This window comes from Aquarana catesbeiana, linkage group LG06, assembly GCF_042186555.1.
Source record: "Aquarana catesbeiana isolate 2022-GZ linkage group LG06, ASM4218655v1, whole genome shotgun sequence".
Taxonomy (NCBI): Eukaryota; Metazoa; Chordata; class Amphibia; order Anura; family Ranidae; genus Aquarana; species Aquarana catesbeiana.
The window spans coordinates 390,494,736-390,510,352 of record NC_133329.1 but is presented as its reverse complement, the minus strand read 5'-3'; the positions used below and the strand labels follow the sequence as shown (position 1 = coordinate 390,510,352).

General features: G+C 45.7%; 1 protein-coding gene across 2 annotated transcripts in view; it reads right to left on the bottom strand.

Annotated features, from left to right (window-relative positions):
* Positions 1-15,617, bottom strand: part of PTPRN (protein tyrosine phosphatase receptor type N) — a 193,996-nt gene that overhangs the window by 130,694 nt on the left and 47,685 nt on the right. For both annotated transcript variants that reach the window (XM_073634326.1, XM_073634327.1), the window contains exons 2-5: positions 7,703-7,753; positions 4,578-4,691; positions 4,098-4,203; positions 1,257-1,482 (exon numbers count right to left, since the gene is read on the bottom strand). In XM_073634326.1, the coding sequence (XP_073490427.1) occupies positions 1,257-1,482; positions 4,098-4,203; positions 4,578-4,691; positions 7,703-7,753 (497 nt within the window). The remainder of the gene's footprint in view (positions 1-1,256; positions 1,483-4,097; positions 4,204-4,577; positions 4,692-7,702; positions 7,754-15,617) is intronic.

The window sequence follows — 15,617 nt, the reverse complement described above, 5'->3', positions numbered from 1 at the left end:
CCTCCGCACCTCCTATATTTGGAGTAAAGAGTAGCGGTTCACTGATTCAGTCTGGGCCTACCACCTGACTGGTCTTCCTGCTGCCCCTCATTCTAAGGTCATGTCACTGCCACTGGAGTCTTAAGGATACTAACCCTATTGATGGACCCAATAGAAGGTGTTCACATCACCATGCTGAGACTTGGGCTCCCGAAACTAACCCTGCCACTTTGCAGTCCAGAACAGAAGACTCCAGACCCGGCACATCACAAGGCCAAGAATCAGGTAAATATTTGATCCATTTAGTTTAGATATTTTTAAACTGGGGCAATTGATTAGAGGGGAGTGAGGGGCGGGGTTATAGGGGGAAAGGGGTTTCTTCAATATTTGTATCCCATTTGGGAGACTTCCATTCACTTGCAGTCTGGCTGTCACTTAAAGAGGAACTGCAGTCTGCTCATATAATTTGTAATAAAAACTCTTATGCCATTCTGAAGCTTCCCTCTAGCTACTTTGCGTATTATTTTACATATACTGTGATTCTGTACTTGCCAAATATGCTGCAGAAATCTCCCTCCACTGAGTCTGGCTGCAACCATTTTAACTGTGGGCAGCTGAAGCTGCTGCCTGTTCACTTCCTGGATTTACACAGACACACAGAGGCACACCTCCAGCTCTGCAGCACTATTTGGCCCTCTTATGACCCCCACCCCCTCCCTTCCTGGCAAACTCTCACAAGAGTGAGAGAGAGAGCTGTGCGTGATGTCATAACGCCTAGGCTAATGACCAGACAAGAAACAGGAAGTGGGCTGTATAAGGTATTTACTGGCAGAAAAAAAAAGTTTTACTATCCAAAGTTAAAACAATAAGGGCAGAATATTTATTAGATGGAAACAATTAATGAAGTTCCGCTTTAAAAAAGATGTGCTCATTGGAGGACTTTACCTCACTTATGTTTTGATGACAACTAAACATGTTGGAGCATCAATCCCTTTTTGTCGCAGAGACAATGGTCACCGGGAACAAAAGCGAATGCAAATCTTCCCACGTTTTGACTACAAATACACTTTAACAAAGATAATACCAGGCATCTGCTCTCAGGAAGGTGATTTGAACTTTAAAATTTTACAAGCCTGATGGGATAATTTGAACTCTGAGATTAAACTAGAAAAGGGGAACAACAGGTCTCCAGCTAGCCCTGACTAATATGGTGGTAGTATTGCTCCTTACAGGTGAACCATTGAGCTTTGGTTGATATTTTCCTGCTTAGGACTTACCTGTGAACTTGGTGACTGAGAGGAGAGCAGAAAGTAGGTCAAGTATCGATCCAACAGAGGAGACAAGTTCTGCTTGAAGCTCATAGGAAGTCTTTGTGGTCCTGATGAGGAATCTGATGATGTCACCTTTGATCTTAAATATGGTAAGGGATCCACTTGGTTGGTCCACCTTTGAGCTGACAATGGACCTGTAAGCCGCTGAATTGTCCGCCCCGCCAATGGGGATCTAAGAAAATAGGGATTTTAGGATTTTAAATGAGAATGTCTGCAAATATCCCACCCCTCCAGCCATGTATTTTTACCCAACCGGTCCCCCTTTGTTACCTCTCTGCACTGCAGGAATCCTCACTAAGACCCCTTTCACACTGGGGGCGTTTTGCAGGCGCTATAGCGTTAAAATAGCGCCTGCAAACTGCCCTAAAACAGATGCTCCATTCACTCCAGAGTGAAAGCCCGAGCGGTGCGCTGGCAGGGCGTCAGAAAAAGTCCTACCAGCAGCTTCTTTGGAGCGGGGAACTCGCTCATCCATGTCTTTATGGATCTTGCTTTGTGGACTGGTGCGCAGTCATGTTGGAACAGGAAGGGGCCATCCCCAAACTGTTCCCACAAAGTTGGGATCATGAAATTGTCCAAAATGTGGTATGCTGACACCCTAAGAGTTCCCTTCACTGGAACTAAGGGGCCAAGATCAACCCCTGCAAAACAACCCCACATCATAATCCCCCCTCCACCGAATGATTTGGAGCGGTGGCCCAATACTTTTGGCAATATAGTGTAGGGTTGTCCCGATACCGAGCATTTGCCCAAGTACTTGTACTCGGGCAAATGCTCCCGATGCTTCCCCCGATACCTAGAGGACAGCTGTGATCGGCGCGTGGGGGAGTTACAAGATTCTCCCCCAGCGGCTTTCACCAGCTTTAGTGACATACAGCGGTGATTGCTCACAGCTGACTGTCACTGCATCCTCCTCCATGCCCCCTCCTTTCCTCTGTGCCTCTCCGCTGTCCCCTGCATTCCTCTCTCCTTATCTGTCCCCCTCGTACTCCCCCTTCGTTCCTCTCTCCTTATCTGTCCCCCTCGGTTCTCCCCCTCCATTCCTCTCTCCTTATCTGTCCCCCTCCGTTCTCCCCCTCCGTTCCTCTCTCCTTATCTGTCCCCCTCCGTTCTCCCCCTCAGTTCCTCTCTCCTTATCTGTCCCCCTCCGTTCTCCCCCTCCGTTCCTCTCTCCTTATCTGTCCCCCTCCGTTCTCCCCCTCAGTTCCTCTCTCCTTATCTGTCCCCCTCCGTTCTCCCCCTCAGTTCCTCTCTCCTTATCTGTCCCCCTCCGTTCTCCCCCTCCGTTCCTCTCTCCTTATCTGTCCCCCTCCGTTCTCCCCCTCAGTTCCTCTCTCCTTATCTGTCCCCCTCCGTTCTCCCCCTCCGTTCCTCTCTCCTTATCTGTCCCCCTCCGTTCTCCCCCTCAGTTCCTCCGTCCCCCTCCTCCTTCCTTTGTGTATGGATAGAGTCAGCTGACTCTGTCCATTTACATAACTGAAACATTGTAATCTTCTGTGATTACTATGTGTCAGTTTATAAATGGAGAGAAGCCGCTGTCTTCTCTCCATTCATTCTCAGTGCAGCTGAGGCTGCAGAGAAAGGGACTGGGGAATCTCTATCCTCGGTCTCTTCCTCTGTCTCAAGGGGGAGATATCAGAGGTCTGTTAAGACCCCTGATATCTCACCAAAGCCCCCCAAAAGGGCTGATTAAAAAAAAAAAAAAAAAAAAAAACAATAAAGAATAAAAAAATATTATTGTAAAAAATTAAAATTGTAAAAAAAAACAAAAAAACACACACATACAACGTTCACCCCCCCCCCAAAAAAAAAAAATAGCAAAAAAAAAACTGTCACGTGACATTAAAAAAAAAGTATCGGTAATCGGTATCGGCGAGTACTTGAAAAAAAGTATCGGTACTTGTACTCGGTCCTAAAAAAGTGGTATCGGGACAACCCTAATATAGTGTGAATGAGCGAGATTGAGGTGGAGGAACTTGACTGGCCCACACAGAGTCCTGACCTCAACACCTTTGGGATGAATTAGAGCGAAGCCAGACCTTCCTGTCCAACATCAGTGCCTGACCTCACAAATGCTCTTCTGGAAGAATGGTCAAACATTCCCATAGACAGACTCCTAAACCTTGTAGACGGCCTTCCCAGAAGAGTTGAAGCTGTTATAGCTATAGGGTGGGCCAACTCAATATTGAACCCTACGGACTAAGACTGGGATCACATTAGTTCAGTACATGTGCGTGTAAAGGCAGGTGTCCCAATACTATTGGTAATATAGAGTATACTGTATATAAACTTTCACACTGGGTTCACACTGCTGCAAATCTTGAGTGGTTTGGATGTGGTTAGGAAGACCAAGATTTGCATATCAATTGAATAGAATGGATTTCTATGCGTTTGGTTCACATAGCAGCATTGTGAATTTGATGAGGGGGAAAAAAAAAAAGACTCCGGTGCTTCTTTGACGCGGGTGCGACGCGATCTTCTACGGTGTGATGCAAATTTGTTCGCACCTCCACATCTCAAATCGCAAAGTAAATTCGCACCTCACCGTGGACAAAAAGCCGCATCAAATTCGCACCACATCGCAAGGCAGCAGTGTGAACCCAGGCTAAAGTTCATGTGCGTGTAAAGGCAGGCGTCCCAATACATTTGGTAATTTCGTGTACAATTGGAAAAGAGAGGCTCGGTGCACTACAGCTATGTCTGGATGAAGAACAAAAACTGTGTTCCCTGTATGCACTGCAATCCTTCATTTTCAAACCAGAATGGACCTTTAATATCATAATCTACCTCTCCTCATCCAGAAGATCGAAAGACTCCAGTGCTTTGTGCTGCGGGATGCGCCCCATTTCATGAGCCATTACTCGCTGCGTCACATCATCCTTCCACGACAACCCTGTGACCACAGGCAAAAAAAAAAGGAATAAAACTTTAATTCTCCAGCCAATCTACTTTGCATATCCTCTCTTTTCTTATGCGTTCTTTGCCCTGCTGATGGTGATTAATCTAGAAATGTCGGTTAGAAGTTAATTGTGTGGCCTGGCGAAATCATTCTTTATGAAATAAAAAAAAAAAAAACGGGGAAATCAAAAGAAAAGGATGCATCAAGTCACTCTGGGAGAAAATGCAAATGACACGGAGCTTCGCCGTTCAATTAATCACAGCAGAGCCGGTTGCTTCAATTGTGAGGAACGGCTGTCATCTTTTTTTGTAAGTCCTCGGAAATAATGGAGCGGGGCTTCACAGCTGATTATTTCGGTTACTGATTACCTTTTGCCGACAGCCGACGCAGAATGCCTTGCAACTGTTGCAGAGTTCTAGGAGTCACCTGAAACTGTCCCACTTCCCTTTCCGATCGATCCCGACACTGGCCGAATAATCCATCTGAAAAACAACATAATAAAGAAACACGGACAAGGTGTTAAAGTGTATGTACAGGCAAAACCTTTTGTTTTATTTTGGTTGAAGTAGAGAAAGTTGTGGCTTTATACACTCAAAAGCAGTGGCGGCTGGTGGGGTTTTTTTTTTTTTGGGGGGGGCGGCAGCACAACCCCCACCACCCCGCTGTCTGGCGGTCGGTCCGGCACTTACCCCATCTAGGTGGCGGCTCCGGTCTCCTTTCTCCTCCTCCTAGGCACTAGTCATCCAATAGGATCGCCTGGCGTTTTGGCCAATTGGGAAACGGGTCTCACGACCCACTTCCTGATTGGCGGGGAGGAGATTTAGTGTGAAAATGTGTGAAAATAGAGAATATTCATTCGCTATTGTCACACAACTGGGTGTGATCAGGGCGCAGTTCTCTGCGCCCCACGAGCCCCCCCTTTTTTTAGCCTCTGGCTATAAGCCAGTGTTTCAAAACTCCCCCCATTGAAATTCATAGTCCGGCGCCCTGCGCCCCACGAGCCCCCCCTCTTTTGTAGCCTATTAGAGCCTCTGGCTATAAGCCCGTGTTTCAAAACTCCCCCCGTTGAAATTCATAGTCCGGCGCCCTGTATGTAGATCAGGGGGCCAGACGTATGGATGGGGGGGGGGGGGGGGGGCGATAATGGACAGGCCACCACTGCTCCAAAGCCCTTTCGTGGGGAAAAAAATAGCAAAAAATAAATAAAATAATAATATAATATAGCAAACACAAATCATTTCGTAATTGAATGTTAGTAAAAATCTTACCTTTCCTTTTTAATCTGCAGCTCTGTAATTTTCTGTAAAATGTAATATGGCTACCTGGAGGCGTTCCGCACACAGATGGTATACAGGACGCCTCCCAGAAATGTAATTTCCTGTTTGTGTGATTGGCTCACTGATTTTCCCAGAAGTCTGCACTAAGCTACCAGACTGATTTAGGGCGTCCCCTGCAACAAACGTCTTAAGAGATTCAGACCCTGCCACTTCTCCTCATTAGAGCCCTGCAGATGCAGCATCTGATTGATAAATATAAAATCACTCCCATTAGATTCACTCAGCACATGCACAGAATCAAACAAACAGCTATTTCTTCAGCATAACAAAAGGTAGGAATCTGCAAGTTTGTTAAAATCCTTGCAATGTACAGAGATCACCCAGAGGGGAACATTTTTTTTCTCAACAAAATTGGAGGTAAAAACGAAAGTAATGCAGAGGGGGATTTTGGATTGAAGGTCAGTATTGCAGTCTTGCCTGTGATATTGAGTTCCGTCCATAAAGACATGGATGAATGGGTTTGGGGTGGAGGAACTTGACTGGCCTGCACAGAGTCCTGACCTCAACCCAATAGAACACCTTTGGGGTGAATTAGAGCGGAGACTGTGAGCCAGGCCTTCTCGTCCAATATCAGTGCCTGACCTCACAAATGTGCTTCTGGAAGAATGGTCAAATATTCCCATAGACGCACTCCTAAACCTTGTGGACGGCCTTCCCAGAAGAGTTGAAGCTGTTATAGCTGCAAAGGGTGGGCCAACTCAATGTTGAACACTACGGACTTATGCCCCGTACACACGGTCGGACTTTGTTCGGACATTCCGACAACAAAATCCTAGGATTTTTTCTGACGGATGTTGGCTCAAACTTGTCTTGCATACACACGGTCACACAAAGTTGTCGGAAAATCCGATCATTCTGAACGCGGTGACATAAAACACGTACGTCGGGACTATAAACGGGGCAGTGGCCAATAGCTTTCATCTCTTTATTTATTCTGAGCATGCGTGGCACTTTGTCCGTCGGATTTGTGTACACACGATCGGAAATTCCGACAACGGATTTTGTTGTCGGAAAATTTTATATCCTGCTCTCCAACTTTGTGTGTCGGAAAATCCGATGGAAGATGTGTGATGGAGCCTACACACGGTCGGAATTTCCGACAACAAGGTCCTATCACACATTTTCCGTCGGAAAATCCGACCGTGTGCACAGGGCATTAGACTGGGATGCCATTAAAGATCATGTGCGTGTAAAGGCAGGCGTCTCAATACTTTTGGTAATATAGTGTATATGTGCATCAATTTTTTTTTTTTTTTTTTTTTTAGCCCGAGAAAAATATTTTGAATGGATGGCTCGGAAAATCCGACAACAGAAATTTGTCCATGGAAAATTTTAAAACCTGCCATCTAACATTTGTCCGCGGAAAATCTGACAATTGTCCGATGGAGCGTAACGGTCGGAACCTTAATGCTATAGGAAATTTATGGAGGGAGCTGAAACTTTGACTTCAAATTTCCAAGCAACAGCCAAGAAACCCTTTAGATTTAGAGAAGATCTGTAAAGAAGAGTGGACCAAAATCCCTCCTGAGATGTGTGCCAACCTGGTCACCAACTACAAGAAACGTCTGACCTCTGTGCTTGCCAAGAGTTTCTCCACCAAGTAGTAAGTCATGTTTTGCCTAGCCAGTCTCCAGACCTTAATCCTATAGAAAGTTTATGGAGGGAGCTGAAACTTTGACTTTGAATTGCCAAGCAACAGTCAAGAAACCCTTTAGATTTAGAGTTGATTTGTAAAGAGGAGTAGTTCAAAATCCCTCCTGAGATGTGTGCAAACCTGGTCACCAACTACAAGAAATGTCTTACCTCTGTGCTTGTCAACAAGGGTTTCTCCACCAAGTAATAAGTCATGTTTTACTTGGGGACCAAAAACTTATTTTACTCACTGAACTGCAACTCAATTTATAACATTTGTATTGTGTGTTTTTTATGGATTTTTGGTTGATATTCTGTCTCTATCACTTAAAATACATCTACGATAAAAAATTATAGACCCTTCATTTCCTTGTAAGTGGGCAAACTTACAAAATCTGCAGGGGATCAAATCGTTATTTTCCCCACTGTAGTATCTGGCTTGCAGTTCTGCTTTAATAGGAAAAGGGTCAGACTAGATGTGATGTGTTATGAATATACGAGGATATGCGGGTAGGAAGACTCACCTTGTACACAGACCTCCTCCTTGGAGCACAGCCTCAGATCAAACAGGCAGCCTTAAGAATCAATAAAAGAGAGAATGAATGGTTTTTATAATTGGGAACAACTGACGCACAATTCATGGTAATTTAAATTGAGCATAGCATGACGAACTGCATCAACAGAGGTTGTTTTCAGTCAAAACCACATAATAAATAATCAGCAATTTAGAAGATAATAACCAGCAGATCCAGAGATACAAACAGCTGCAGTTATATGCAAATCTCCACTGAATAAAGGGGCCCTGTCATATTGTCAATCTGATGCTGGTGACATCTCCCCAATGGCGGAATCAGCGATGTGCAACTCCCATTTTACCCAACACTCCCTCGCTTGCCAGTCAGGGTGATATCTTGTTGGTTTTGCCAGTAGAGCATAGACGCCATAGGAGAGGGTGAGGGAACCTTTAGTAATCATATACAATTTCCCAGAGTCAAAATTTCTAGTGTTACATGGGCCAAGTTTTAATAATGGAACCACTAAAATAATTTTCAGGATTGGGTGAAGCCCTGCTAAAACCAATTCATCACTAGGAAAAATGGCCCGTACACTGGTGGCCAGTGGAAAGAATGTTTCTTACAGTGGTGGTCAGAATGCACCCCTTTTTGAATGCTAAAAATATTATTGGTGTTATGCAGTTGACTCTGCCAATTGCTGCTGACCTGGATCTATATAGGTATGAGAGGTCAATTAGTGATACCTCATGGAACCCCTAGTAACCTCTGAAGGAACCCTGGGGTTCCACAGATCCATCTTTGAGAATGGTTGTTTTGTACTGTATGAAAACCCCAAGAACCACAAACATTATTATGTTCCTTACATTATTATGTTCCTTAAAATATCCTTCCATTAACACTCTACTTCACCACCCTCTTCCTTCCAATCACACCCTACCTTATCTCCTGAACACTTCCAATCACATTCTACCCCTGCCTCTCGCTCTCTTCCAATCACATCATGCCACCACCTCCTAAACCCTTTAAATCACACTCTACCTCTTAATTGCCCCTGTCCAGCACACTCTACCATTATCTGCTGCCCCTTCCAATCACACTGCACCCTCAACCTCCTGCTCCCTTCTAATGATATTCTACCTCGTCACCTATCCCCACCAATCACAGTATCCCTTCCAATTACACTCTACTGTCCCAACTGGCCCCTTCCAATCACACTCTACCCTTACCTCCTGCCTTTTCCAATTTTACTGTACCTTTATCTCTGGGCCTTTCCAAACTCATTGTACCCTCACCTTCTGCCCTTCCAATTACAATGTACTCTCACCGTCCAATCAAACCCTACCCTCACCTCCTGCCCCTTCCAATCACACTCTACCCTCACCTCCTGCCCCTTCCAATCACACATTACCTACACTTCCTGTCCCTTCCAATCACACATTACCTTCACCTCCTGTCTCTTCCAATCACAATGTACTCTCACCTTCTACCCCCTTTCAAACACACTCTCATGTCCTTCACCTTCACTATACCTTCACCATCTGCTCCTTCCAATCACAATCTATTATCACCTCCTGCCCCTTCTAACCAAAATCTACCATCACCTACTGTCCCCTCCAATCACACAGTATTTTATCTCCTACTCCCTTCCAATTACACTCTACTGTCCTAACTGGCCCCTTCCAATCACACTCTACCCTTACCTCCTGCCCTTTCCAATTACACTGTACCTTCATCTCTGGGCCTTTCCAAACTCATTGTACCCTCACCTTTGCCCTTCCAATTACAATGTACTCTTACCTTCCAATCACACTGTATCATCACCTCCTGCCTCTTCCAATCACACTCTACTATCAGCACCTGCCCCTTCCAATCACACTCTACTATCACCACCTGCCCCTTCCAATCACATTCTACTATCATCTCCTGCCCCTTCCAATCACACTCTACCATCATTTCCTGCCCCTTCCAATCACACTCTGCCCTCACCACCTGCCCCATCCAATCACACTTTATCCCATCTTCTGCTCTTTCCAATCAGACTCTGCCCTCACCACCTGTCCCATCCAATCACACTTTATCCCATCTTCTGCTCTTTCCAATCACACTCTGCCCTCACCACCTGCCCCATCCAATCACACTTTACCCCATCTTCTGCTCTTTCCAATCAGACTCTGCCCTCACCACCTGCCCCTATCAATCACACGCTGCCCTCACCTCCCAATTCCAACCACGCAGTTCCCTAGCCTTTTGTTCTTTGCAATCACACACCATGTTCACCTCCGGCACTTCCAATCACCTCCTACCCCCTTCCAATCATGCTCCGCCATTACCTCCTGCCCCTTCCAATCACACAGCTCCCTGACCTTCTGCCCCTTGCAATCACACCTTACCCTCACCTCCTACCCCCTTCCAATCACACTCCACCATCGCCTTCTTCTCTCTTCTAATCACATTCTACCTTTCCACTCACCTCCTCTATCCACTTATCCTCTCCAATACCATTTTCTTTACAATCACCTTCCACACTTACCCCCTTCGCCCCATTGCCCTCTACACTCCCTTCCTCCCATCACTCACTTTTCATCCTCCTTGCACAGCCTTCACGTTTGCAAAGCAAAAAAAAAAAAGAAAAAATGTAATCTCCCCCAACAATAACTGTTTCTCACCCAAGCGTCCACTATTATAAAATATGATTATTTAGTAATTACATATACCCAGCATATACCGACAGAAGGACACAGTTGATTATCATGAGCAGAGCTTTGAGATGTTGAAATAAAATCTGACAAGCAAAGGAAGGGGGGCTTATGAGATTCTCTGCCTGGAAACCCTTAGAGAACACAAGGCAGTAATACCAGAGCCTCTTCATATGTCAGAATATTCCCATCTACACTTGACGTTGCCGATGATTGTGTTTGCTGACGTCGGTTGGGGCTCTCAGACGAATGTGAGATGAACAGCGACAGGATATATGCAGAGGGAGTACAGAAGGCGGACACTTAAAAGCTGCCTTTCCATTGACTCGAAATGTCACACAGATACTTCAGTGATTTTTCGCAAATACGACTCATTTAGCCTCAACAATACGACCCCCTGTTTTGGTAGTCTTCTACAGAATCTCTAAGCTTACCACGTAACAAATAATTTGAATAGACTTGATTTAATAACACTGTACAAATAACAATCAACAGTTTATACCAATCAATCACAGCACAGCTTTCAGCAGCTCAATGTAATCAGATTATTGGAAATAGATGTTTTCTCTTGCTGGTGCTCCCAGGAATCGACAGCAACCATCCTGAAGGCGTTTAATGGTATGACGTGGGATTGATTTTTGTTCAGCAATAGACAGCTGGCTGCCTGGCTGATGTAGACCGAATGACTTCTACTGGCATTGGACTATGGTTTGTTTAGGAGAGCCTTTCTCAAACGTTTTTACCCCAGAAGAACCTTTTCAATCATTTTCAGGTCTAGGGTAATCCCTGCTAAAAAAAATTCATTGGGGGTCAGTGGCGGCCTGTCCATATGTGGTGCCGCTCCCCTAATCCATGCGCCTGGAACCTAATCTACTTGCAGGGCGCCGGACGCATGGATTCCAATGGGGTTTTTCTTTCCGAAGCACGTGATTAGAGCTGGAGTCTCTAACTGGCTTCAAAAAAGGTGGGCTCGGGGTACAGTGCCCACCCACTTGTGTGACAATAGAAATTTAATATTCGCTATTGTCTTCCTGATTCTCCTCCTGGCCAATCAGGAAATCGGTCCTGAGACCCGATTGGCCGAGATGGGAAGCATGGGCTTCCATGCTCCTTCCTCCCATCCGGCTTGGTGCTGCACGTCATCCTGACACTTCAGCTCGGCTCCCCTGGTCTTCGGTCCCGCTTCCCAGTTGGCTTCCCTTCATGATTGGCTCGGCTCGTTCTGGCAGGCACACCGGACCCTTCGATTTGGTCCAGGGCGGTTACACGTCTTCCCGCATTCCGCTGCATCGCATCTCCCCAGATACGGCCGTGTCCTTCACTTCATGGGTAAGTGCAGGGCTGGTGGGCAGACAGACGAGCAAGTGACGGAGGGGCAGGTGGGTTTGTTGGGGGGACCGACCAACCGACCAGCCGCCACTGTTGGGGGTTATTGGGAAAAATTCCCCTTACATTGGTGGTCAATGGGAAAAAATGCTCTTTAAGTTGGGGGTCAGTGGGAAGAATGCCCCTTACACAGACCGGGCTTTAGAGGCAAAGGAGATTTAGGCGCATGTCTAAATATACCCTAATAGGCATCGTTTTCCATTTACCTTGCAAAGTAAGATATACTTATCTAAGTACCATCTCCAGGTCCCTCGCCGCCACCGGTTTACGGGTGGAGGGCCGCTGATCCAGCGCTGCGATGCCCACTCTGAGATCGCCATTCCACCGGTAAGGCCATCATCCTCTTCTGGATCCTAAGAGGACCCTGCCACTGGGCATCCAAAAAAACGACCCAAAGGGGCTGCAGCATCATGTGACCACCAGTTAAATTAACTAAAAAAAAGGGCATTTAGATAGTGATGGAGAAATTTAATATTTCCTTAATAAAGTTGTCTAAAGCCTGGTTACCTTAGCTGACTTCATACCAAAGGAATGCCATTACAAACTGACCAAGTCCTTAAAAGATCATGTTGTTTGAAAGTGGGGTTGGTCATTTACTTACACACAAGTCCTCTACAGTATATAACACAGCTAAAACTTGGAATAATAAGTCTCATCTCAGAGCTGCTATCATGCACGCGTCCGACTTTGATCTTCTGTGCCACGCCACAAAAGCGGTTTGGTGGCAGAAAAGGCACCTTTAGTTAAGTATTCTTGTTAAATTTTCTAATGTTATGACATTTGTTATCTGTATCTGTCATTACCTAATTAAATGTTATACTTATATGTATTTGCGTGATCTCGCTTTGCACATCTCGAATAAAACCCCAAAAACTTAAACTATCATGTAATTGCAATAAAACAGATAGGGATTTTTTTCTTTCCAGTGGTGAACCAGAGGCGGGAGGGGGTAAAAATTATTATGAAGTGGTGCTTTATTCAACAATTTTTGTGTATTAGTTCTCTATGTAATGGGAGTGTGTCATTTGCCTGCATAATTTTTGCTAATAAGTGTCCCTCTTTCCCATCATAAAGTTGAGAGTTATGCTATGGAGAAGAAGAGAGGAGAGGAGAGAGAAAGGAGAAAAGAGAAAGAAGAGAGAAGGTGGAGAAGAGGGAAGGGAGAAGGGAGAATTGGGAAGGGCGAGAAGGGAGAATGGAAAAGAGAAGAAAAGAGAGAAGGGAATAGAGAGAGAAGAGAGAGGGGAGAAGGGAGAGGGGAGAAGAGAAGAAACGAGAGAAGGGAGAAGAAAAGAGAGAGGAGAGAAGGGAGAAGAGAGAAGAAAAGAAAACAGAAGGGAGAAGGGACTAGAGAGGAAAAGAGAGAAGGGAGAAGAGAAGAAAAGAGAGAAGGGAGAAGGGAGAAGAGGAGAGAGAAGGGAGAAGAGGAGAAAAGAAGAAAAGAGAGAAGCGAGAAAAGAAGAAAAGAGAGAAGGGAGAAGAGAGGAAAAGAGAGAAGGGAGAAAGGAACAAAAGAGAGGAAGGAGAAGAGAAGAAAAGAGAGAAGGGAGAAGAGAAGAAAAGGGAGAAGAGAGAAGGGAAGAGACGGGAAGAGAAGAGAGAGGAGAGAGAAGGGAGAAGAGAGAAGAGGGAAGAGAAGAAAAGAGAAAGGGGAGAAGAGACGGGAAGAGAAGAAAAGAGAGAAGAGAGAAGGGAAGAGAAGGGAGAAGAGGAAAGGAGAGGAGAGAGGAGGGAATATTTAAGGGAGAAGAGAGAAGAAAGGAAAAGAAAAGAAAAGGGAGAAGGGAATAGAAGAGAAAGGAGAGAAGGGAGTAGAGAAGAAAAGAGAGAAGGGAATAGAAGAGAGAAGGGAAGAGATGAGATGAGAAGAGAGAGGAAGGGGAAGAGAAGAAAAGAGAGAAGGGAGCAGAGAAGAAAAGAAAAGAGAGACGAGAGAAGAGAGGAAAAGAGAGAAGAGAGAGGAGAGAGAGAAGGGAGAAGAGAGAAAAGGGAAGAGAAGAAAAGAGAGAAGAGAAGAGAAGGGAGAAGAGGAAAAGAGGAGAAAAGAGAGAAGAGAAGACAAGAGAGAAGGGAGAAGAGAAAAAAAGAGAGAATGGAGAAGAGAGCGAAGAACAGAGAGAAGGGAAGGGAGGAGAAGAGACAAGGGAGAAGAAAGGAGAGGAAAGGAGAGGAGAAAAAAGAGAGATGGGAGAACAGAGGAGGAGAGGGAAGACAGAAGGGAGGAGAGAGAAGAAAATAGAGAAGAGAGAAGAGAAGAGAGGAGAGGAGAGGAGAGAAGAGGAGAAGAGAAGGGAAGGGAAGAAAAGGGAAGGGGAGAGAAGGTGAGAATCCTCTTCTAGGGTGACAACACTGCTTCTCTACATACAAAACAGCGAGTGATATTGTCACCCTTGAACAGAAAGTGTGTTACTGGCCAGGTGAAAATTAAGGATAAAAACCCTGAACAGATGTTGCCACCACTAAGGGCCCTTTCACACTGGGGCGGGCGTCGGCGGTAAATCGCTACTATTGTAAGCGGCGCTTTACCGTCGGTATGCGGCCGCTAGCAGGGCGGTTTTACCCCCCCTAGCGGCCGAGAAATGGTTAAAAACCACCGCAAAGCGCCTCTGCAGAGGCGCTTTGCCGGCGGTATAGCCGCAGCGTCCCATTGATTTCAATGGGCAGGAGCGGTAAAGGAGCGGTATACACTCTGCTCCTTCACCGCTCCGAAGATGCTGCTAGCAGGACTTTTTTTACCGTCCTGCCAGCGCACCGCTCCAGTTTGAAAGCCCTCGGGGCTTTCACACTGGAATGAAAGCAGCGGCACTTTCGGGTCGGTTTGCTGGTGCTATTATTAGCGCAATATCGCGTGCAAACCGCCCCAGTGTGAAAGGACCCTTAGGATCGGAAGACTGCATCCTATTATTTTTGTTCTTGGGTTTAGGATACACTTTAATCCACCCAATTAGCAATGAAGCTCTGCTATGTCCTCTGCTCAGTGCTGAACTGTGGGGATTTTTGGTGTATGACCGGCAATACAGAGCGCCAACCATTAAGCTGGTGCCAATAATTGAGGTAAGGCAGAGCTCACCTGGGTATAGGATGGGGCACAATTACAACAATGCTTCTGATCTCCCACACAGAAGCAATGCCGAGCAGAATATAATCCGATGTAAAGGGCAGCTTCATTATTTGACGTGGGATGAGTCACAGGAAGGAGTGGGGGTGGAGGAGAATGGATGTAGAGCGTCACTCTCTGAATCAGCACACACTTCACACCGCGGTCAAAAGTGACATGTCTACAACCGGGGGGGAGGGGGGATTATGACAACGGGGGTATAAATAGAATGAAATATAATTATAATATCTTGCGCAACATTAATACCTAAGAAGAGTAGATGTGCAGATGATAGACTCATACTGTTGCTCTTGATAAATGGTTTAATTTCCGCAGTTAATTGGATAAAACAGATAGATGGGTTTCATTTTAAAGCCGAAGTGGAAAACTAAAAACTACCCTTGCAGTTGTACTCCCCCCTGCACACCAAGGGTTAAATGCCCATCCAGGGGACCATTAAAAAGCACTTTTACTTACCTTAGCGCTCGCAGCCTGCTCTCCGCTCTTTACACCGATTCTCCAGGTGGTTGCCGGGCCTTTTGGCGTCCTCAATTGCGCCTCTTTTATATGGACGTTCCATCAGTCCATGATTGGATGGATCACAAACTGACTACAATGCATCCCTATGGGCAGCCTGGTGTAAGCAGATATGTACCCGTATACACCCGGGTCAGTTCAGGACCTTTGGACTGGACTGCAGTGTAATCCTATGGAAAAGAACAAAATCCCCTTGTGGTGGAATTTT